The sequence below is a fragment of the Schistocerca nitens genome, chromosome 4, assembly GCF_023898315.1.
Source record: "Schistocerca nitens isolate TAMUIC-IGC-003100 chromosome 4, iqSchNite1.1, whole genome shotgun sequence".
Lineage (NCBI taxonomy): Eukaryota > Metazoa > Arthropoda > Insecta > Orthoptera > Acrididae > Schistocerca > Schistocerca nitens.
Genome location: NC_064617.1, coordinates 108378815 through 108405073, shown reverse-complemented (window position 1 = coordinate 108405073; position 26259 = coordinate 108378815). Strand labels below are relative to the sequence as shown.

The following is a 26259-nucleotide window of genomic DNA, read 5'->3' as shown; positions in this document are numbered from 1 at the left end:
GTTACTGTCTTCTGGTGTTGCTGTCTTCTTATACACAAACGCATCATCTACGAACAGCATTAAACAGCTTCTGACACATAAACCATTTATTTATTCTGTAACATTTCTCTCACACTTCCTTGAGATACTGTCGAAATTATCTTTACTTCTGTCGTTTTGTTCTGTTATGAGCGATGTGCTGAATTCTACCTGCAAGGAAGTCTTGGACCCAGTCGCAAATCTCGTCTGATAATCGTATTTTTTTTCACTAAACACCAGTGTGGAACAGTGTCAAAAAATTCCAAAAGTCGACCAACACGCCATCAAATTGAATGCCGATGTCTACAGCGCTGCATGAGATCGCAGATCTCGTGGAGGAACAGAGCGATGAGTTGCACATGATCTCTGTTTACAGAATCCATGTTGATTTTTGTAGAGAAGATTTTCTTTCTCCAAAACGTCATAATAAATGAGCACAAAACCTGTTCCATAATTTTACGATATATTGCCATCAACGATATATTCTCTGTGCAGTTGCCTTTTCCTTACACTGGAAATTTTTATACCCTGGATAATTCACTTTATTTGTCATTTTACTGCTGTAGAGTCTAGGTGGAAATGTTTCATTAAAGACACCAAGAAAACAATGTAGGAATTTCTCAAAGTTTTCATTGTTTAAGTTACAATGATGAAAAGGCCATTTTCTCTCTTTCTCTAAATATTAGTAAGGGTTCTTTGCTAAAGTACCTTCACATACGTGTTTGCATATCTCAGATGTTCCTGTCTGTCTGTGGCAGCTCAGTGAACAATGCACAATGATCTGAAATATCTAGATCTAGACAAAATTTATACACATCTTCATGTACATATTAGTTCGAACATTATCAATACAGGTAGCAGATTGGCCATTGTCTCTGGTAGATTCAAACGAATTCAATTTGAAACCACATTTCTTCACTAAATCAGTGAATCTTGAAGCATAGCACTATCACATGCGATGTCAGTAGCAATTACAATTATTTTCTTCCTTTCTCCACAAAGCATAATTTGAAGCTTCGATAAAAGTAGTTCTGTTGTTGACATCCTTGGGATTCTGTATATTGAGATTATTATGACTTTTACTAGTGAGTCCACTATTTCTACACAACAGCTATCAAACACAAATTCTTCATTTATATAATTAAAACAATTTCTGCTCTTGTAGTTTAGATCACTATGTAGAAGTACACATGAGCTATACATGACTTCTGCTACTTGCTAACCTGGAGTTCCCTATTTTGTTTAAAATTTTAATTGTGTGCTTAGTAAATGAATGCGCATTTAATCAAACAACTCTAGTATTTGCACGCACTTACAATGATTTCCAGTTTGTCTGTTTTAGAGCTTTTATTGTTTGAAGCATCAGTGTTTAAATCATTTGTATTCCAGTGCATAACTTTGACTATTACTTGTGGGCTTTTGCACATTTCTTGCCTTGCCAGATAATGGTTTGGTTTTGTCTTTCTTAATTCTACACAAGTTTTTTCACACCCATCACTACTTATCAGTTTCCCAAATTTTTTTATAACCTAGCGAGTATCTATGAACATCTTACTGAAAATTTGTAAGCCCACTCTGTCCAGATGTAGACGAATATTTATGAGCCCAGTCTATCCAGATGTAGACCATCTTTGGGAAGACACTTCGCACTTAGAAATTTGTTGGGATCAGTGAAAAAGACTCCTAATTTATTGTACTTTCGTTAATATTGCCGTTTACTCCCTGCACATAACTGTCACTCACTAATATCCTGTACACATTACCACTGCTTATTATTCTGGAGTTTGGGTAGAGGCTTCCAACCATTCGAATAAGGTTCCTTGTGTAGTTTACAATTTCTTCTTTGCTGTAGTTTTGAAGGGAATTTCCTCCCACATGGATAAAAACGCCTTTTAGACTTCTGTTATGCTTATCTGCTGTGCTCTCACTTGACGTTGTTTAGATATTTATGCAATTGATGAGACCTTATTCCTGTTCGAACGTCGATTTCGGAATTTGGAACGACTATGTTTTTCAACAATGTTTCAGCTATAATAAAGAATTCACTTTCTTTATTACTATAACCCTTTTTGTATTTTTTGTACGTTACACCGGTCCACTTATAGATGTTTAGTTCTTCTCTATCGTTAGTTTCCTTCTCTTTCGTAATAGCGGCTGAATTTTTTCGTGGTTTGTTAGTTGTATCACTCCGCGTATTTTCTGACGTAGGACCTACTAATATACAACGTTATTCACGTTCCAACGCAATATTCACGTTCCTGCTTTACCAACATCATTTCTGCTTTTAGGGAGTCAATGCCACTTTGAAGAACAGAAATAACTTCGTCTTTAAAATGTAATGCGGATGTTAAATGCGCAGTTTCGTCACTTATGCATTCGAGGCATATCCACTGAATATCGTCATTTATAAATTTTATGCACACGTTTGCACACTTCTCGTGTAACCAAAAGTTGCACTTAGCACACCGAATTCCTTTGACTACACTGTTTTCACTTTCTGCACGAAGAACTATTTAATTTCAACTGATTTTGGAACATCCTATCGCCATATAATCCTACCGGCGCCATGTTAATCTGAATGTCGAAATGGAAAGCAAAGTGGTGGGAGGGGGGTGGGGGGAAGAGTTCGAAAAAAATGATTTTTTTGACAATTCTGTGTGGACTGTTGTAATGCACATTATAACCACAGAATTTTTAAGTTCTTTTATGTCTGTTACTGTTTCAAAGGTATTCGTTTATAAATATTAAACGTTTGTGAAGGGTGGTGTTTAACCCCTTTATGGCTTTATGGTCACATATAATAATATATATGTCTCTTACTTTTCTCTACGCTAGAACATATTCAAAGCTGATCAAAATCGAAATTTATCCCTTGGGTAAGTTAAAAAGAGCCAGTTTATTGACAGTACGTTATTGATTTTCAAGGAAATTCTATTTACTTTTGTATGTGTTGAAGTTTCTGCATAGGACTTGCACCACAGAACTATTTCTGCTTCTAGGATATATAATGGCAGATCATTTATATATGACATGTTTAAAAGGGCCAAATATTTATCCCTGGGTACACCCATAGTGATTAATCCTCATTCTGTAGAATTTGTTCCGTTGTTTACCCTCCTTGGGTTTCTTAATGTGGCACCAAGAGTATTTCTCGTTTGGTGGTATGAAACCCTGTTATCAGCGCAACATCCATGATACTATTTGATCTCCACTACAATAATATTGTGAATTGTACAGTCAATTCCTTTTAACAAGTCACAGAAGACACCAGTTGTCAATATGTCTTCATTTTAGTATAATCTGATTCCTAAATTAAAAAATTGCATGATCTGGGGAGAGACGCATTTGAAATTCGACTTGAATTTCACTATATTATTTTGTTACATGTGTGTTAAAGTTCTCTTAAACATAATCTTTTCTGCTACTTTGGAGAAGAAGGTAAGTAGTGAAACTGGTTGGTAATTATTGATATCTGTCTTACTACCTTTTCTGTAAAGGGATCTGCCAGTAATCCATTTACTTCATTTGGACTGCTGGTGTTTAAGAGGCCAGGTACCCATTCAGCAAACTAAGTAGTCACAGGTTACATATGCCTCACACTAATATGAACTAAATATTTGGTTCCATATTATAAACTACAAAATTACATTATTAGTTGTGGTGTTCATCTTACGAACTTCTGCAATTGCATTGTGGCCTGGAGTCGCTTATCATACTGGTGACTTCACGACGAAGAATATTAGATTCAATGTCGTCACCGCTACCATTATTTTATTAGATGTTCGTATTAAGTGCTCAGAATGGGAAGTAATATGATTTTAAAGATACGTACCGTCCTTGCAGACATTTTATGTTAAGTATCCATGTATGTACGTCAATCGCTTCTGGACTCCACTCGGATTCTGACAAAGTACGTTTTTCCACGTGGAAATGAGTTTTGTAGCGAGAAGGAATTGCTTATGATGGCACTGTTTTAAACGGATTGACATTTACTCGGAAGGACAGCGGATCCAGCCTCCATCCAGTAGCCCTTATTTATGTTTTTGTTGTTTCCCCAAATCGCTTCGAGAAAATTCCAGGTTGGTTCCCGCTTTCAGTCTACATTTGACTACCTGAGCAATCCTTGTCGATCTAAACTCGTTAATGTGTAACTGCCTGTACACATGAATTTCGTTTAAACTCTAATATTATCCCATGTTCGATATCATTGTATAACTGATCCACTGACGAATAAAACTACAACTACTATTACTGCACTAATAAAAATGTGAACAGTATTCGCCATCGGTAGTAATTTTGGCGCCGGTAATTGGTGTTTATTGGCAATGTGCATTACCTTCAATGATTTTGTTTGCTGTTATAATATCTTTGCGTACCTGAGCTGTCATTCAAATGCGAGTTAAGCGCGCGAAATTTTGTATATCGCCGAGTGTTACTTGCGTGTATTATTTTTGTATCAATGTTTTTAAATTTTCTATCCAGTTGTTTCAAGAGCGTGAGCGACAAACAAGTGATGGAAGACGTTTTTTATTAATCAGTTCCTTTCGGATTTTGTTAAGTTGCTATTGTTTTATTGACACATCGTGTCACTTTTTGTTATTTTAAATATAGAGAAATATGGGTGAGTCACGTACTGTGCAAAGTGCTCAGAAATTAGGAGACGTGGGACTCAGATCGTTGTGGTGCTCTGTGTTTAGTTTAGACACTTTTCCTGTTATTGAAGAACATGAACTGCAAGAAGTCACATTGCTTGTTAATACACTACTTATGTTATTCAAAAGTAAGTTTTATTTGATTGATTATATAATTGCCCCGCAAAAGATAACATGAAATAATTCTGTTGAACACTGAACTCTACATCTAGCCTTATTTTGTTGTGAGCCCTATAGACCACTCAAACCCTTCACTAAACATGGCTCAACCTGGATTTTATATTTTGTTTGTAATAATGTTTCCAAATATTCCTTAGCATGTATTTTGTGCTTTTTGTTTTTCACTGGGTGCTCCAATTAAAGACCGTAACAGCTTTTAGAAAGTGTTCTTAAAGTGTGGACTTGCAGGATTTCCAACTGTTATGCAGTGATTAGTATCTGGGGAACGTGAGGCTAATTATCCATTCCTAAATACGACACCAAGTAAACTAGGAGTCCTACATGACCATCTTTAATATGAATGAAAATTAAATAGATGTCCCTTATAGAATGAATTAACCTGTGGAAACTTGGAGCTCAAGATACAAAACAATTCACCGTTTTACAAGACTTTCATTAGTGGACTCCAAAATGTCGTATGAGCTCTGTGATAGTTTTGGGAAAATTTATGATGTCTTAAAACTGAAACTAGCGGCGATCAAAGGATGTATGAGGATCAGCTGCACAGTGTTTTTGTACTCTTTATGCTGTTACAATTTCAAGGCTGTTTTATTCACGATTTTCTTGCTATAGGATGTGAAGTTTGGATAAAAACAATTGCAACAATTTTTCAACCATTTTGTATTGAAGAAAATGCATGTAGTGTTAAATCCATCAAAACATTGGAAGCTTCAGAAATAAAAAAAGATGAACTGTGTTGTACCCATACAGAAAAATGAAAGGACAGAAGAAATTTCAGCAGATCATATAGTAATTGCTGATAGCTGAGCAGATCCATTTTCATGAATACAGGCTAATATTATACTTCTGTAGAACCAATCAGAAGAAAGAGGGAGTATCTATATGGAAAACTTGGGGTTGTGTCCCTGCCTCACCTCTCCCCAAAAACGTGAATGTGCATGCTGATACATCACTGCAACACCTTCATCATTACCACGCACAAATGCTTAAAAAGCAAATGTTGGAATGGTTCCTTTCTTCCCAATCCTTCCTCCATCTGAGCCTTTGTTCCATATCTAATGACCTTATCCTTGATGATATGTTAATATTGCTTCTTCCTTCCCACATTCTGATGCCAGTTGCACTCCTGAAATGTGATACTATAGTAGAATGTTGAAGATTAGAAGGGTAGAGTGGGTAACAAATGAAGAAGTACTGAATCAGATTTGAGGGAAGAGAAATTTTATGATACAACTTGAGCAAAGGAAGGGATTGGTTGATAGGATACATCCTGAAGCATCAAAGAATTGTCAGTTTGGTAATTTGGGAGGAGGGATATTATAGAAGGATATAAGGCTTGAATATAGAATGCAGGTTCAAATGGATGTAAGTTGCAGTTATGTGGAAATGAAAAGCCTTCCACATGGTAAACTAGTGTGCATCAAACCTGTCTTCAGTGTGAAGATTACAGTAATAATCATCTGCTTTCTGCAGTTGAAGGTATGACTCTACCCATGCAAGAGGGAACACCATTAAAGTCATTAAAGTTTAGTTTTCTGAATAGAGTTTGGTGGTCGACAAACACGCTTTTTCGCGTTTTTCTGTGTGAAGAATCTTCACAGAAGTCCAATTGAGAGGTAGGTAATAAGTTTTCCTCAGAAAATTAATCCAGTGTTTTATTATAGGGACTGTTGATAAGAGTGGATGGAATGAAATGAGTTCGTAATTGGAGGTGGTTTGATAACTCCAGTTTTATCTTTTATCTGTTGTCATTTGGCACCTGTCATACACCTCCCATTTCAGTACACTTGTTTGACGCAGTAGTTCTTTATGATCATTGTTGATTGTGTGGTGCAAATGTAATTTTTTCCTCTATCTATTTCTCCTGTTTGTTCCTGGTACTATATTCTCTTCTTTCTGATTCTATATTGTAGAGAATGCAGCGCAAGGCTCTACAGAATTATTTTTCATTTCTGACCCATGTTGGATACCATGTTGCGTTGAACTGTCTGCAGTGCTTGCTCCAGTTTGTTGTACTTTGGCATCGACATGAAATATACTATCTTGCAATGGCTGCACTCAGAATTCTGCTTTTAAAACTTCCTTATTCCCTGAAAATTGCTTGTATATTCACTTTCATAAGACTGCGCTGCTAGGCACTTCACAGTGGTTTGCAGAGTGTGGATGTAGATATTAGCGTCTTTACTCACTGCCCGCAGTTGTTGGTGTAAAGGATGTGAAATTGTGGTCACTTGTTGTCTGTTCATCACATACCTTCCAACTTAAAATGTGGTCACTGTCTTTCCAGTCTGCATGTGTGATGTTGTAGTTTGTTGGGTGTTATAAAGTAGGCAGGCTAAGAGGCCTATTAATCATGGGCAACCTGAGCTTTTGGATAGCATCATTGAGGCAGAGTTACGTTACTAACTCTGCTATACTGCTATCTGATAAATGTGCTCGCCATACCACTCTGTTGTGTGCAAGCCTCTTTTTTTCTGCATAATTATTGCAACCTTCATCCATTTGCAGCTGCTTACTATATTTAAGCCTTGGCTTCCCCCATTGACTTATATCTTTTCACATCCCTCCATTACCAGACTGACAAGTCCCCAATTCAATTCATTAACTCCTCTTTAAATATTTATATTTTTCATTTGATTGTTGAATGATTAAAGTCTTCTCAGTAATAATAATAGTTATTATTATTATTATTATTATTATTATTATTATTATTATTCTTTCTTTCTTTCTTTCTTTTCTCAGACGTTATGTCTGGTAAACAATGGAAAGTGACGCAGACCTTGATCAAGCGTGACGTCCTTTTAACTGTACGGTAGCCTATATGTTATATTGCATTTAGGAACTTTCGGGTATTTGAACGTGTATCAATAATTACAGATTTTTTGTAGTTGTATGTATACGTTTGGATGTAGCTGTATTGCATTGATGTACTGGTGGATATTGTGTGGTATGACTCCTGTAGTTGAAAGTACAATTGGTATAATGTCAGCTTTATCCTGATGCCACATGTCCTAGACTTCCTCAGCCAGTTGGATGTATTTTTCAATTTTTTCACCTGTTTTCTTCTGAATATTTGCTGTATTGGGTATGGATATTTCGATTAGTTGTGTTAATTTCTTCTTTTTATTGGTGGGTATGTCAGGTTTGTTATGTGGTGGTGTTTTATCTGTTATAATGGTTCTGTTCCAGTATAATTTGTATTCATCATTCTCCAGTACATTTTGTGGTGCATACTTGTATGTGGGAACGTGTTGTTTTATAAGTTCATGTTGTAAGGCAAGCTGTTGATGTATTATTTTTGCTACATTGTCATGTCTTCTGGGGTATTCTGTATTTGCTAGTATTGTACATCCGCTTGTGATGTGATCTACTGTTTCTATTTGTTGTTTGCAAAGTCTGCATTTATCTGTTGTGGTATTGGGATCTTTAATAATATGCTTGCTGTAATATCTGGTGTTTATTGTTTGATCCTGTATTGCAATCATGAATCCTTCCGTCTCACTGTATATATTGCCTTTTCTTAGCCATGTGTTGGATGCGTCTTGATCGATGTGTGGCTGTGTTAGATGATACGGGTGCTTGCCATGTAGTGTTTTCTTTTTCCAATTTACTTTCTTCGTATCTGTTGATGTTATGTGATCTAAAGGGTTGTAGAGGTGGTTATGAAATTGTAGTGGTGTAGCCGATGTATTTATATGAGTGATTGCTTTGTGTATTTCTGGCTCGTTCTATAAAGGATTTTCTTAAATTGTCTACCTCTCCATAATGTAGGTTTTTTATGTCGATAAATCCCCTTCCTCCTTCCTTTCTGCTTAATGTGAATCTTTCTGTTGCTGAATGTATGTGATGTATTCTATATTTGTGGCATTGTGATCGTGTAAGTGTTTTGAGTGCTTCTAGGTCTGTGTTACGCCATTTCACTACTCCAAATGAGTAGGTCAATATTGGTATAGCATAGGTATTTATAGCTTTTGTCTTGTTTCTTGCTGTCAATTCTGTTTTCAGTATTTTTGTTTGTCTTTGTCTATATATTTCTTTTAGTTCTTCTTTAATATTTGTATTATCTATTCCTATTTTTTGTCTGTATCCTAGATACTTATAGGCATCTGTTTTTTTCCATCGCTTCTATGCAGTCGCTGTGGTTATCCAATATGTAATCTTCTTGTTTAGTGTGTTTTCCCTTGACTATGCTATTTTTCTTACATTTGTCTGTTCCAAAAGCCATATGTATATCATTGCTGAATACTTCTGTTATCTTTAGTAATTGGTTGAGGTGTTGATTTGTTGCTGCCAGTAGTTTTAGATCATCCATGTATAGCAAATGTGTGATTTTGTGTGGGTATGTTCCAGTAATATTGTATCCATAATTTGTATTATTTAGCATGTTGGATAGTGGGTTCAGAGCAAGGCAGAGCCAGAAAGGATTTAATGAGTCTCCTTGGTATATTCCACGTTTAATCTGTATTGGCTGTGATGTGATATTATTTGAATTTGTTTGGATATTAAGTGTGGTTTTCCAATTTTTCATTACTATGTTTAGGAACTGTATCAATTTAGGATCTACTTTGTATATTTCCAATATTTGTAGTAACCATGAGTGGGGTACACTATCAAAAGCTTTTTGGTAATCAATGTATGCATAGTGTAGTGACCTTTGTTTAGTTTTAGCTTGATATGTCACCTCTGCATCTATTATCAGTTGCTCTTTACATCCTCGTGCTCCTTTGCAACAGACTTTTTGTTCTTCATTTATAATTTTGTTCTGTGTTGTATGTGTAATTAATTTCTGTGTAATGACTGAAGTTAATATTTTGTATATTGTTGGTAGGCATGTTATGGGGCGATATTTAGCTGGGTTTGCTGTGTCTGCTTGATCTTTAGGTTTCAGATAAGTTATTCCATGTGTAAGTGTATCAGGGAATGTGTATGGGTCTGCAATGTAACGGTTAAATAATTTAGTTAGATGTGAATGTGTTGAGGTGAACTTCTTTAGCCAGAAATTTGCTATTTTATCTTTTCCAGGGGCTTTCCAATTGTGAGTAGAATTAATTGCTTGGGTGACTTCATGTTGCAAAATTATCACTTCAGACATTTGTGGTATCATCTTGTATGTATCTGTTTCTGCTTGTATCCACCGTGCATGCCCATTATGTTGTACTTGGTTTGACCATATGTTGCTCCAGAAGTGTTCCATGTCTGTTATGTTTGGTGGATTGTCTATTTTAATGTGTGTGTTATCTATTGTCTGGTAAAATTTCTTTTGGTTTGTGTTGAATGTTTGGTTTTGTTTCCTTCTATTTTCACTTTTTTTGTATCTCCTAAGTCGTTTGGCCAATGCTTGTAATTTCTGCTTCTTTTCATCTAATTGATCTATCGCTTCTTGTTGTGAGATTTTACCTAACCTTTTTCGTTTTTTTTCTGACATTTCGTTTCTTATAAATTGTGTTAGCTGTCCGATGTCTTTTCTCAGTTTTTCTATTCTGATCTGTAGCCTGTGTTGCCATGCTGGTTTTGTGGGTTTCTTCTGTGTGTTGGTTGGTTCTGATCTCTGCCTAGTGTGTATATTTAGTGTAGTGAGTGCTCCTATATAAACCAGTAGTTGTAACTCTTCCATAGTTGTGTTTTCATTTATTTTGTTGTGTATGATTGTGTTGATAGTTTTTATTGTTGTTTCGACTTGTGGGTTATTTGGCGGTCTATGCAAGAATGGTCTAATGTGTCTTTGTATTCTATGTATGTCAGCTGAATTTTTTCTTCTATATCTAACATGTGTGTCACTTCGAGTTCTATTTGTGCTTGTTCTGGTGGCTGTCTTAAGATTTTGTTTCCCTCTGATTGTTTAATTGATACGTGTTGTTCTTTGTTTGTTTGCTCTGGGATGTTTGAGTCCATTACTGTATTTTCTTCTTCTTCTGATTGCACATTATTTTGTTCCAGTAATTGTTGTACTTGTTGTTTGATGTTTTCTAATTCTGACTGGGGTATCCTGTTATTTTTGATTATTACACGGATCTGATCAGCTAGTCGTTGTTCTGTTAAAAATTTTAATTCTGGGTATCTGGTAATAAATGTTGTGTATACTTGTGATCTGTATCCAGTTGTGTTGGTTCCTAGGTTTGTTGCTTGGTAATAACAGAACATGAGGTGTCGATTAACTTCATCTGACCATCTCATCCTCTGTCTTTGTTTTCCTTCTAGGGTGGTTGCAGGAAGCATATCCTGCAAAACACCTCTATTTGGATTTAAATCATTTTCCAGTTGGCTAGCAGTGTCGTTACCATTGTGGGCGGGCATAGGGCTCAAACGTCGTCCCCAACCATGACGGCACTTGTCCGAGGCTTCTTTAGTTCTGTCCTGAACCAACGAATCACACTAAAAAGGGGGTTAGCCCTATTAGTGGTTTGTTCTTTTCGTCGCCTTTTACGACTGGCAGAACATGTCGGAGGCCTAGTCTTTTCCCGGACCTCCACGGGGTTTATTATTATTATTATTATTATTATTATTATTATATGTTTGGGAACATCCATACTAATGAACTCTGAAGTTTTCGACTACCTTTGAGGTGGATTGACTCTGATGCGTGGTAGAAAGATCTGATTATAAGTTTGTGCCCATCCTTCGTAATGTGACATGCCTACATGCAGAGAAAGGGTTAACTGAGTTATGCATGAGCGATGCTTACAAAGTATCAGCTGATTTGTGGACAGAAGCTTTTAAGGCTAAAGGAAATTTATTGTATTCAAACTTAGAATATGTTCAAGAATTTTGCTTCAAACCAATACTAAGGATATTGATAGTTATTTTGCAGGTCTGTTGTTTTACCTACGGGACTCACCTGCACTTTTCTCCAGTATCTTGGCGCTTTGTGCTGGGCGAGAGATTCACAGTAAATGCAGATCAGTGAAGGGGCCAGTGCCGAAGAGCACTGTCTGTAAAACCAAACTGAAATTCCATCCTGACCTGGTGACTTTTTTTACTTCCAGACTATGTCAGCTGCTAGCAACAGGGATACCTATTTATTCGCTGTTTTTTCAGAATTTTGCGAGTTTTGTTGTTAAAACCACAGTGAGCCTTTTCCCTCCTTAATTCTCTTACTCAGCAGATTCTTCTGTAGAGCGTGATTTACAGTCAGTTTAAATGTTGCTCATAATTCCTCTGTGCCAATAATATTGGAAATAAATAATGTCCATTCACTTCTATGTAGGATGCTCATCTGCTCTTTCCAGCATAAATACTCTCCTAGCAGTCTTGATGGATTTATTAACTTCAGCAACAATTATCGCTAGGACATCATGATCACTAATCCCTGTCTGTATACTGACACTTTCTGCATGTGCATGAAAGATCTAAAATATTTCCATTGCTTATAAGTTGTCAAACTAGCTCATCAAAACAGTTTCCTGAGAATATGTTGAGAACTACTTCCCTGGACTGTCTGTCTGCACCAGCTGCAATGAACCCACAAACATCCCAGTGTATACTAGATAGGTTAAAATCACCTCCAACTACTCTTGCACAATTGGGATGCTTTCACTCTTCTGGATGTAGACTTTTTTTGCCTGATTCTACAATTGTTACAGGGAAAACAGGTGGTCATTAAAAAGTCTGATAATTTCAGTTAGGTTGGTTACTTGCATCCAGTTAACTTCGCAGTCACTCAACTTTTACACCATAACAGCGAACAATTTTGTTGACCTCAGTGATCAAACTCCCCCTCCTGTGACATCTAACCTATCTTTTGTAAATTGAAGATGGAAGGTGGGGAAAGGAAAGGGGAAGGAACTATTGCTGTCAGCTGCATCGAGACTTTATGCGGAATCGTCGTCGCTGGACTGGAACTTGAACCCGGGGTCTCCTGCTGCTAGGCAGTCACATTAACCACTGCACCACCCACACACAATGTTTATCACAATTGCACAGACTACCTTGTGCAATCCTGTCCATGTCCTCCATGCTCGCTACTTTAATATTTCTGCAGGAGGTCAAACATAGTTGATTCATTGCCTATTGATGTGAATCAATTATATGAATGCATGGTGTCTGTTCTTTCGGACATGGATGGGGGTGCAGATACAAGTAGGTGACGCTAGTTGGGAATGTAGGTTGACTGAGAGGCGTGCCAAAATAGTCCGTGCAGTTTGCAATAAATATTATGTCTGGGTGGCACAGTGGTTAATGCGACTGCGTAGTAAGCAGGAAATCCTGAGTTTGAATCCCAGTATAGCATACACTTTCACTTGTCACCGCTGATTCCACCTAAAGTCCCGAGACAGCTGACATAAATAGTTCCTTCCTTTCCTTTCTCCCCCTTGACCTTCAATTTACATAATACACATCACAGGTGCGGTTTCTGCATGGTGTCTGTTCTTTCAGACATATAACTTCAGATTTCACCCAACACTTAGCTGAGAGTATAGTTTGAGCATGACAGCTTTCCTGCAGGGCAGTAAATTAAGGGACATTGTTATAAATGCTTTGGGTAATTCACTGTTAAACTCTTGACATTTTCTTCTCACAGTATCACATCTTCCATTACCATAATATTGCCAACAAGTTCATTTCCCTTTTGTAGCCGTTCAATATATTTCCTTCCTCCTTGCAGTTGTCACTTCATTGCTTAGTCATCTTGCCTGTCACCTGTGCTGCTGCTATTCAAACAACTGCTTCTGTTTTCTTCAAATGACTCTCTAACTTCCTGACATGGGAAGCATCTATCTTTCCCCTAGGTATGCATACCTTGCATCTTCCTCTAGTCATTCCTGCTTACCATAGACATTTTGACTTTCTGTCAATCTCATTTTTCAGATGTCTGTATTCCCTTTTGCCTGCTTCATGTGCTGTATTTTTATGTGCACTTCTTAACTACTCCTTATGTGGTTAAGTCTAGTGACTATTGAAAATATTGGTTCATTGTGTGGAAATTCCCCATGTAATTCCTTATTTATTCCTTCAGTGCCTCATCACATAGTCGTTATATCTTTGTTACTATTATGCTCTTCTCCAGCACCACAGTGGCAGCCATTGGATGATACCCTGATAATGTTACAGTCTGTGAAATGCATCCACCACATCAAACTTCACAACATAGGGAAATGGCCCTGAGAATTCAGTGTTTTGCTGGGACTGAGGCATATTGAGGACTCGTGTTGTTGCATCCATTTGTGCACACTTTTGGCTCGCCGTGGTGGGATGTTTAATCTTAGTGTATTGATCCCTGACAAAGATTTCTGAAGTATCAATCCTCGTCATCTGTCAGGAGGTGCAATGAAATTCCGCATATTCTTTGCCAAGAAGGGAGATGCTGGCAGCTGGCGTTAACTGTGCACATGACAAAATAGTTGTGCATGGTGATACTGCTTTGTTGAAGATATTTGGCTGTGTCCTGTATAATAGTTGTAGCTTGTAACGGAACATATTAAAGGCTTTACGTTAATGAAGTATGCGATACGCTCCAAATTCAACCAGTTTAACGAGTATTTATGATTATAGAAAAGTTATTGTGTATGTTAACAATGATTGCATAACATGTCTCCATAAACAGTCAACCCATTAAATTATACTGAATAACTGACCCACACAAAAGTTAATATCACTTGATCACTGATACAGCAAATGTCATCATGTAAAAATGCTAAGTTCATCTTAAATAATTAATATGAAGTACAAAAAATAGTGGCCAACTTAGGTATTTTGGATCTCCTTGAATAAAAATCACCCAGTGAAACCTATTTGTTCACTAGGAGCGTTTTCACTCAGTGTTCACGTAATCAATCCTATTTTAGACATAAACCAATGTAATTCTTAATAATTCATGTTACTTACTTATTTATGCAAATTAGAGAAGTCAATTGACAAACTTCTAAAAAACGGCCTTTTTGTAACAAAGAATTATTCTGTCAAGTCAACAAATCTGTCTGTCATTTTAATAACATGTTAAATTATGTCACTCGATGCAAATTAATAACTTTTCTGCACAAATTATGATAACAGATGTACATGTGACTTATAAACTATATCTCTTTTAAGTAGTTCTTTTGACAATGTTATAAATACAGGCAGCAAGAAGTGTCAGGAGGCAGTCGGAATGTCACTTTGGTAAAGTGTGTTTGTGTGTTATTGTTTGAGGTGGATAAACAATGCAAAGAACATGTAAAGGAAGTACTACTTTGTGTTGTGTCATGGTCTTTGGTGGACAGTGGAATTAAGATGGCCACCAGAGTAATAAATATTTGAAGCTTACATATTTGTTGGTTTCGCTCGTTCTTTATCATCAAAGGCACATAAAAAACACGGGACCTCATGTTTTTACCCTAGACAACCAGATTTAGAGCCAGCATCAGCATCGAGACACAGCAGCGATCCAGCAAGCAGCAGCGATTACTACAATGCATTTTAATGGCGCCAACCTAACATCAAGTGCTAACAAGCTCCGTAAATTGGAGTGAAATAGTGCGATTATAGCAATTAGCAATATCTACGACTAGGCGACCATTACAAGCTGTACCTCAAAAATGCATTAAGGGCATTCAAGATTCCATTTCAGTGTGGAAATGCATCCTCTCTTGGGAATTCGACTCCAGATTAGAGTAGTTTTGCTTATCGCGAGTAAGAAGTAACTGAAAGGTCTAAATGATTTGTCCTTCCTTTTTAACCTTCCCCAATGTAGGCTCTCCCTCTTTCCTCCCTGAGGAAGGAACTATTAATTCTAAAAGCTGTGAAATGTGTCATTTTCACTTTTACACTGAAGAGCCAAAGAAGCTGGTACACCTGCCTAATATCTTATAGGGCTCCCACGAGCACACAGTAGTGCTGCCACACAACATGGCGTGGGATTGACTAATATCTGAAGTAGTGCTGGAGGGAATTGACACCGCAAATCCTGCAGGGCTGTCCATAAGAGTACGACAAGATTTCTTCTGAACAGCGTGTTGCAAGGCATTCCACGTATGCTCAATAATGTTCATGCCTGTGGAGTTTGGTGGCCAGTTGAAGTGTTTAAACTCAGAAGAGTCTTCATGGAGCCACATTCTAGCAATTCTCGATGTGTAGGTTGTCACGTTGCCCTGCTGGAAGTTTCCAAATCCATTGGAATGCACAATGGACATGAATGGTTGCAGGTGATCAGACAAGATGCTTACATATTTGTCAGCCTCAGAGTCGTACCTAGACATATCAGGGATATCATATTCCTCCAAGTGCACATGCCCTTCACCGTTACAGAGACTTCACCAGCCTGAACAGTCCCCTGCTGACATGCAAGGTCCATGGATTCATGTGGTTGTCTCCATACCCATATACATCCATCCGCTCGATACAATTTGAAATGAGACTCATCCGACAAGGCAACATGATTGCAGTCATCAACAGTCCAATGTCGGTGTTGATGGGCCCAGTTGAGGAGTAAAGCTTTGAGTTGTGCAGCCATCAAGGGTACACGAGTGGGCCTTCAGCTCCAAAAGCCCATATTGATGATGGTTCGTTGAATGGTTTGCATACTGACACTTGTTGATGGCCCAGCATTGAAATCTGCTGCAGTTTGCGGAAGGATTGCACTTCTGTCACGTTGAACAATTCTCTTCAGTCGTAGTTTGTCACATTCTTGCAGGATTTTTTTCCGGCTGCAGTGGTGCCAGAGATTTGATATTCACGGTACACTCGTGAAATAGTCATATGGGAAAATCCCCACTTCTTCACTACCTCGGAGATGCTGTGTCCCATCACTTGTACGCTGACTATAACACCAAGTTCAAGCTCACTTAAATTTTGATAACCTGCCATTGTAGCAGAAGTAACTGATCTAACAATGGCACCAAACACTTGTTGTCTTATATAGGCATTGCTGGCTGCAGTGCCGTATTCTGCCTGTTTACATATCTATGTACTCGAATATGCATACCTACACCAGTTTCTTTGGCACTTCAGTGTCTACAACTTATTGGCAGTACTATACATTTTGTATTCTGAAGGTAATTACTGGGCAGCAATTGTGTCTCATAATATATTATGATATTATTGACTGATAAATTCCTTGAATAGGGAATTTTTTTGTGCATCTACATTTACGTATATAGTCTGCAAGCCAACTTACAGTGTGTGTCAGAGTATACTTTACATGGATTTGGTGACCGGGAGTCCCCCCACCTGGGGACATTTGGCTGCTGAGGTGCAAGTCTCTTCAGATAATGTCACATTGGGTGACTTGTGTATTGTTTTTTATGAACAGATGATGACAACACAATACCCAGTCCCTGAGCAGTGAAAATCTCCGACCCAGCCGGGAATCGAACCCAGGCCTGCTGCATGACAGTCACATGCACTGCGTACCCAACTAAGGGGTTGGATGATACTTTACATACTGGGTGGTTATAGTTAAAGTGCAGCTACTTTCAGAGGTCCTGTGTGGGCTGTAATTATCATATGGCAGCGAAACTTGGTATATAAGCTAATGCATTAATACAAAACCGATTTACACTGGAAGAAGAAGAAAAAAAAGCTCAAATTTTGGCCATCAGGTGCAAATCTGGTACTGTGAATGCAAGAAAGAAATGTAGGAATGATTCCATATGTAATGATTTAGGAACTGGATGTTGGCAGAAAAGGTCAAATAAGTGAGAAAGGCATAATGTTGATTTTATTATTAACTGCCACTTACACCATTTGTTCAGTATTGGCACCAGAGGCGTCAGTGATATGCAGCATCCGTAAAATGACATGATCAACAGTTGCTTGCAGCAGTTCAGGTGGAATCTGAGCAACATGGTCCTGTATAGTGGCTTTCAGATCGGGTAGAGACCAAACGTGGTAAATGCATTCCTGAGCCAAAAGTCACATGGATTCAGATCAGGTGATCTTGCAGCCATGCATCTGGAAAACATCTGCATATAACACATTTGTGGAAGGTTGCATAAGCAGATCTCTTACTGGGCGAGTGACAGAAAGTGTTGTCCCATCTTGCACAAAAACTGGTTTCTACACATTTGTGCTCTTTCAAAGCAGGAAGGTCTCAATAATGTGCTGATGTCACAGTGCACCTGACTGGTCTACTGGGTATATTATCTTCAAAGAAGAATGGACAAAGAATGAAGGAGCTTGTGAATCCAAACCAGACAGTCACATACTGTGAGTGGAAAGAGTCTTTGTGCGAGATACACAGTTTAACAGAATCCCAAATTCAGCAGTTCTGCATATTCACTGCACCCTGTAGTGTAAAATGTGCCTTGTCACTCCATAGAATATTGCCCAGTCACATGTTATCAACTTCAATCCGTTCCAGAAACCAAATTGTAAATTCAGACAGTTATTGTGGATCATGAGGTGTCAGTTGCTGCATCATCTGGATCTTCTACATGTACCAGTGTAATATACTCTGTAAAACTTCCTGTACTATCTTCATGACACTGCACAAGCACTATCACTACCCAGGATATGTGCTGCACGATCAGTTACACCAATAGCAACCTTGCCAATAATTTCCTCCAGGATAGGACACCTTCCTCTTCTGGGTACCACAGCAAGCTCATATGTATTTTCGAATTTCATTATCTTCTTTAAACCATTTAATGACATTGGACCTCTCCTCAGGCCTTTCAGTCAGTGAAACACTCTCAGTACAGCATTGCAAATTGCTGATGTTCACATAAAATAGTTTTGCTAACAGTGCGCAGTCTCTCTTCTTGATAGCCATACTGTTCACTTGCATTATGGCTTGTCAAATGACAGTGTTGTTGTCACTCCCATCATACAAACAGTTTACTGTGTCAGATTTGCATCTGGCGGCTGAAATTGGAATTAATTTTTTTCTACCATAAATCGGTTCTGTATTAACACACTAGCATAACTACCAAATTTAACTGTCATACAATAATTACAGCCCACATTGGTCCTCTGTGAGTAACTGCTCTTAAAAATTATAATCACCCAGTACAACTGGCACTTCCCCATTTCCTGTTCCAGTTGTGAATGGTGTGTGTGAAGGTTAACTGTTGGTAAACCTGTGATTGTGCTAGAATCTCTGTAATTTTACCTTCAGGGAAATTTCTCGAGATATATGTCGGAGGAAACAAAATGTTGATTGACTTTTACAAACATACACTCTCAGAATTTTAATGGAAAAATCACACTGTGGTGCACAATGCCTCTATGATAATACCTGCACTGGAGTTGGATAAGTGAAACTTTCACACTAATTAAATGAATCCATGTTGAAATGTGCTGCACTTCTTTGTATCGTCTTCATTTCCTCTACGAGTCCTACCTGGTAATGGTCCCAGACTGAGGAGCAATACTTTTATTGTTATTTTACTATCAAACTTAAATGCGGCTATCTTTTATGACTTGCTGTTCACCCTCTGCATAATATATGAGTGTAGGCTTCCACAGTCAGAGTCCATTTAAATAAAATTCTCCTGGATGTGTAATACCATCATGATATGCTAAACTACTGAAGTTTCAGGTACAGTTGAGGCAGCCTTGATCAAAGTTACCTCTGTGAGGTTACCAGAAGTAGTAACCAAAACATCAGTAATTTACCATATCATGAAGCAGCCTCACACATGCAGAAGAATCTTTCTGAAGCCTCCTCATAAAGTTTTTGCATTTGTAATGCAACTCCCTCCCTATTTTTCCTTTAGTTTCTCCACCTCTATGTGCATAAAGTGCCTGCATGAGGTAGTACCATTACTCGAATTGAAGGTGATGTACAATTCAAACACAAAGGGGCAATCACTAAGAGCTTTCACTCTTTGGATCTGTTTTGACTGGTGGCTGTATTTAGCTGTTTCTATCGAAAGGGTACCATTTCTCATGTCCTTAACAGGTCTAATTGAACCTAGTATGCATTGCAAGCATATGGAAGTATGACGGCAATAACTTTTCAAAACAGCCTTTCTCTCTCTCTTGGTCACATGAAGAAAACATTGTGCAGTTCTTATTGTGTCGTTTTACCAAGTAGCTTTCTCTTTGAACAGTCATTCTTGCTGGTTTATCCACAGTCCTCTGGATTGGTGGTGTCATAGTACTCCATTTCTGCATGGAATGTTTTACTGAAGAAATGGAAATCGTGGTGTTCTGATGAGCAGCCAGGGAATTAGAAGTCAACAAACAAGAGCCCATTACAAGGGAGGAATTATAATTGCGAGATTTTGCAGATGTCTCAGGGGTTCTCACTAATGAGTGATTTCCTTCAACAGTCATTCATCCCATCACCACATTTGTACTACTGGGTATGCTGTATTATGATTAGTACAACAAGCAGAGATCTCACAAGAAGCTAGGGAAACTATATCAACCACACTCACACAGAGTGCAATAGGCATAGATGGACTAATATGACAGGGTAGGATAGTTAACAGATATCATCAGAAATTGTCTATGAGTATTTAATTGTTACATCCCTATCTTTTACATGTGCTTTTCATGTTTTTTTGTGTCAGAACTTTCATATTTGCCCTCAATTTTAAAATGGTGAAGAAATTATAAAAAATTCTGAAAGCCAGAGGCAAAGTTGTATACATTCTAGATAAAATTTCTGCCAAAGTAGATAGTGTCAGGTGGGGCAGGTGCATCACACTTCACTAACAATATTAGAAAGTTATTCAAAGAGTCAAATGAAGCTCAGTTGTAATTGACAAACGAAAGCTGAGCAATTTCAAAACTGACCAGCAGCAGTTGTAAAAAAGCATTCAGTGAATTCAAAAGCAATATCTAACATGTTGAGTCGTCAAGAAATTACAAAATGTTTAAGCCTTTTGTGACCACTTGTTCACAAACTGCCTTTTGTCTTCTGTCTTGGATTCTTTGTCTGATGTTTGTTTGACTATTTTTCTGATGTTTCGCTAGCATAAGCGGTCGGCATTGTCAAAGCTGCCCCCTCCATTCATGGTAGATTGGAGTTGAGCTCGTGGTCGCAGATTATATGTACCTGGTGCACCGATGTCCAAGGGCTTTTCCATGGTCATTACTGTCATTCGCTGCAGCACGGGAATCCAGGATCCAATCTCCTTCAAGCTTTCCTCATTCTTGTTGTAACAGTTGTCATGTTGTTTGTGGATTTCTGTGGCTTCCCTGAACAGGTGAGTGTGGTAGCTCTTCTCCACAGCAAGAACTTCTATGTCAGTGAATTTTATTATGTGGTTGGTCTCACACAGCACATGCTCCACCATGGCCAATTTCTCCAACTTTTCCAACTTGCAGATACCACTTTAGTTCATTGCTCGTATTGATTTATAGCCCACTCATTCCTGCATAGGATTTTCCACATGTACATAGTATGCGATGTATTCCTGATGTTGCAAGTGGGTCACTTTTGTTTCTTTGCTGATCTGAGACAGTCTTAATCTTCTTCATTGATTTGTTTTCTAGCTGAGGTGCTGTGGCTGGGCCCACTGCATGCAGGGAGAACATAGTGCTGGGCAGCCACAAGTCAGTAGGGCAGGCCGCTGTCTTTAGGCCTTCTTCTCGGTCTTCTTTGGCAGCAGCACAGCCTGGATGTTGGGCAGGACACCACCCTGTGCACTGATGACACCAAACGGAAGCTTGTTGAGCTCCTTGTCATTGCAGATTGCGAGCTGCAATTGGCACGGGATGATGTGTGTCTTCTTGTTGTCGTGGGCCGTGTTTCCAGCCAATTCGAGCAACTCAGCTGCCAGGTATTCCATGACTGTGGCGAGGTAGAGAGGCGTGCCGGTGCCAACGCACTCAGCATAATTTCCCTTGTGCAGAAGGCAGTGGTTTCAGGTGCAGAAGGCAGTGGTTTCAGCTGATTGGGAACTGCAGCCCAGCCTGCTTGAGCGGGACTTTGACTTTTCCTTGACTTTGTCTCCATTTCCACGTCCAGACATTTCGACTGGTGAAGTGTGACTGATGTAGGCAAACGAGTGATGATGTGACCCGCAGCGAGTCGAGCAGTGGAGTATTTATACCATGCATGCACAATATCTGTCACTCTAGGAATGTGTGACAGAATGCTCGTAATCTACATTTCTTCTTCTGGTGTGTCACATCGTCGAGCGTTTGATTCCACAAGACTTCTTATGTGAATGGTGGATTACCGATTGCTCCTCAGAATGCTTTCCAGGTGTTGTATCTTGCGTCTCAGGCTCTGCCACTCACATATTTGTCTTGCGCATTTTATGAGGGTATTAATCATCCCTCTTTTTCTAATTTGACAGTTTGTGCAGGTATTAGACCCTGTGTTGGTTTTCAACTCACCGTTCCTTGTCCCAGGGTTTCATTAACCCTCATAACCAACTTTTCTAGAAAGGGTGGCTGTTGGTACTTTTATACCTTCACAATAAACTTTATGTTAGCGTGGAGACTGTTCAGATGTCTTAGAAAGCCACCCCCCCCCCCACCCCCCGCCCTCTCTCTCTCTCTCTCTCTCTCTCTCTCTCTCTCTCTCTCTCTCTCTCTCTCTCTCTCGATGTATCTCTACTGCACCTTAGGTGTATGAAGTGCAGCAAAGTCCAGCGCCTGTGTTTCGAAATGTTCCATGAAGAAGTTGGCCATCATTGGTCTAAGTGGACCACCTATGACAATGCCTTCCAGCTCTTCAAAGACATTGCCATTCCACATTATATAGTTCTTGCATGCATGAAAGAACATGGTAATTCTGTATGTTGGCCGAGAGAGAAGATGTATAAATTGACTGACTCTTATTCCATGTGATTGGTAGTATCAGATCTGCGTTTAGTTTTCGGTATGTTGTCGGATTTAATATGTCTCGAAGCTTCTACTCTGATCTTCAGTCTTTCTTATAATTTCACTATCATCCTCAAAACTATTCCTATGGAGGATATTGTTGCTAACCTGTTGCCTGACATGTCCTTTCAAATTAGGTGAGGAAACATGCAATGAAACTGCCAGAAAACTACACAAAGCAAAACCCTCAGCTTGCAACCTGAAAAAAGAAGAGTTATGAGTTATCAAGAGGTTTAATCCTGACAAGAGTATATTGATACTGCCTACCGACAACAGAAATATGGCCATTGTAATGAAGAATGGAGATTATGAACAGAAGCTTCAAGATCTATGAGATACGACGACGAACCCAAAACTAAGTGCATATCCTGCATAGCGGATCATACAGAACACCAACCATTTAATCAAGGAGTCTTCAGTCTTGGCTGAACCTTTGCAGCTCACAAACACTACCACCTCGGCTGTATAGATCACCAAAAATCCAGACCAAATGACATCCTGGTCAGCTTTGATGTTTTTTCTTTTTTCACCAAAGTGCCAGTCAGTAATTATCTAGAGTATGTCGTTTCCATTTTCCCATAAGACAATATAAGGCTCTTTCATGCATGTCTCACCACTAGCCGAATATGTGAACTGTAGCATCTTCGATGCAAGATGCAACATCTGGAAAGTATTTTCAGGAGCAGTGGGTACTCCACAAGTTACGTAAGAAGCGTCACGGAATCCAACACTTGGTGAAGCGACACATCAATAGAAGAAACGTGTGGTACTATCATTCAGCGATACATTCCGAGAGTGATGGACAGTGATGCACAAACACTGCATAAAGGCTGTTTATAAACTGACAAACAAGATCAGAGTGTTTCAGATTGGCAAAGAACAAAAGGGACACACTTGCAGTGTCAGATCTGGAAAAGTCTATTATGGAATGACTGGACAGTCGATCAACACCAGGATCACTGAACATAAGCGGCATTGCCCATTGGGACAGGTAAAGAAATCAACCAGATTAGAGCATGCCATGTGTGAGACCGACCACATAATAAAATTTGCCAACATGGAAGTTCTTGGTATGGAGCAGAGCTACCACACCTGCCTGTTCAAGGAAGCTATAGAAATCCACAAACATGACAATAGCTCCGACAAGAATGAGAAAATCCTCAAGGTGAACTGATTCTGGGTTCTGTGCTGCAGCGAACAACCATTACAGGCAACAAGGGGATAACCACAGTGACAATTACCACAAAGAAGCCCTTGGACATTGGCGTGCCAGGTACATTTAGTCTGCGACTACAAGCTTGACTCCAGTCCCCCACCAGCAACGGAGGGTGAGGCCTTGACAATTTAAGCCACTCATGCTTCCAAAACATCAGAAAAAAATCATCAGAAAAACATCAGTCAAAGAACCTGAGACAGAAGGTAACAGGCAATTTTTCAAGAAATTTTAAATTAATTAATGAGTCAAAGCTATCTGTCCCAGATACTCATTGATCATATTTCTTGAAATGTATTTCATAAATCAAAGGTAGAAATACTCGATTCCATCTACTGAAACAGCTTCACTGGTGGTGGTCGCAACACTGTTCTTACTTTCCACCAACACACATATGCTAGAATTACAGACAATGTGAGTGGAATTAAACAACTGAAGCTGTTCAGTAGAGAATAGCACAGTGGGCATGTTCAGATACCCAATAGACTAGTTCCTATTCTAACAACAGGCTATTGTTGCTCTATGGTACAACAGAGCATCTTACATGACATGTAACAGACAGTTCATTCAATCTAAGAATTGTGGGACCAAAGTACAGACCTTTCCTGTTGCCACCAATAAATTAACATTCTATCTATTATGCTGTGTGTACACACCAGACAATTAATTAATTTCGTGTTCTTACTTGGAAGAGTTAACTGAAATTCTTATTTGTTTCCAGATTTTACAATCTGTCAATTTCTTTAATGGTCCAGTATTCACAGTTTCTCATTACAAAGTGGAATGTGAACATTCAGTGCAAAATTTTATGCTTGCCTGACACTGAGATCCAGAGTCCAGCCTTTTGTAAGTAGTGTGTTAACAACTACACTATTCACGTGCACTTCAGTTGCAACTCCTACACTACATCTGAAAGACAGAAAATCTGATTCCTGGTTCTACACACAATTTTCCCTTGCCAACAGATTTCATGAGTGTTTAAACTCCATTAAAAACTAGTGAAATATCATCTTATGCCAAATGCATGAATTAGTAAAAAAAGAAGAAAAATCCAGTAAACATTTCACTTCCTTCTACACAAATTTAAATTATAAAAAACGAGAAGTAATTTGTATTTCTAGAGCAGGAGTTGTTAACGCTACTAGTTGCCTCACCAGAGGCATTAACAGTAACAACCAAAGTAACTGAAAAAGCCTTGTACATACACACATTGCCTTTTAACCTTTTCCATGTAATAATCAGTGACTTATATCTTATGGACAATAGCATGTCTTGATAAGGAATGATTTTGAAGCCTCTCATTTTTCTTGTGGAAATTCAGTGATTCTGTTTCTCTGCTGGTTGAAGATCCACTTCCTGGGATACAAGTTCTTCGACTCTTTGTAAGTCAGCTTTATGTACTCAGAAACTAGTTTTTTGTGATGTTTGCTGTGGACTTATCTGTGTGATTTATTGAACACAAGAGGAATACACTTGAAGCACTAATAAAAATATACTCATGCTGATTACATCTATACAGTTCTACGCAGATTACATCTATAGCCTGTGGCGAAAACATTTGTTGGGCTCTGCAGTTTGGGCAGTGGAGCTTTTTCTACTTACGGAAACGTGCTGTGCTGCTGGGTCAACTCCAGAAGTGCTATGGTTCTCAGAATCTGTGTTACTGTGATCGAAATACATCTGCCCAGGAGGAGATGCAAGACACAAAATGGGGTGCTCATCTGGTAAGGGTGCCAACTCTGATGCAACCTGATTAACTGCAGTGGAGATTGCTGTGCTGCGTGGACCTTTTACAGTGGTCATGCTGGATGCTGATTGTAATGGTGGTGGAGCCAGACCAGAGCTCCCAGTGTGTAATAATAGTGGTGCTGGTAGAGTGCAGTAGCATGCATTGTTGGCATTGATGTAACAGTTCTTTCAGGCTTTTGTCCCCACATGGAGCAGCTCTGTAAGAACTGAGAAATGTGGTGAGCACTTTATCAGGAGAAATGGTAGCAGGGCTTAAAACCATGTGCACAGTGGTTTTATAAAGATGTGGACCATGGGTTCTGCTTCACCTTTAGATTAGGTGTGAAAAGCTAGCTTGAGAAGGTGAGTGATTCTTTGCTGTATTGAAAAGATGCAAAAATTGAGCTGAATTGTGGGCCATCATCCGTGTCAGTATATTTGGAAGGCTTTGAATGTTGAAAACTTATTCATAGGCAAACACTCTGTGAAATTACTTCTGCCCACCAGTGGTTCTGTGTCCTTGCTAACAACTGTCCACTGCTTTGCAAAAGTTAAGTACTTTCCTATGACTCATCACTGCGAAGTAACATAACTCAATGAAACTTTGACCATACGAGAAAAAACTGCTAGTATAGTTCAAGACAGTACAGTACAGGAGGTAACTGAAAGAAATACACAATGAGATGAAGAGAGATAGCGCTTTTACTCAAAGACAACAATTACACTGAAGGTGCCACAATTTATGATGGTCCCCTGGACATAGGGTGTGTG

At 38.7% G+C, this 26259-nt stretch overlaps 1 protein-coding gene across 2 annotated transcripts in view; it reads left to right on the top strand.

Moving 5' to 3' along the window:
• Positions 1-4491: 4491 nt before the first annotated feature.
• LOC126253380 (DNA endonuclease RBBP8-like) overlaps positions 4492-26259 on the top strand; it is a 94293-nt gene continuing 72525 nt past the window's right edge. For both annotated transcript variants that reach the window (XM_049954668.1, XM_049954669.1), the window contains exon 1: positions 4492-4798. In XM_049954668.1, coding sequence (XP_049810625.1) covers positions 4636-4798 — 163 coding nt within the window. In that variant the 5' untranslated portion in view covers positions 4492-4635. The remainder of the gene's footprint in view (positions 4799-26259) is intronic.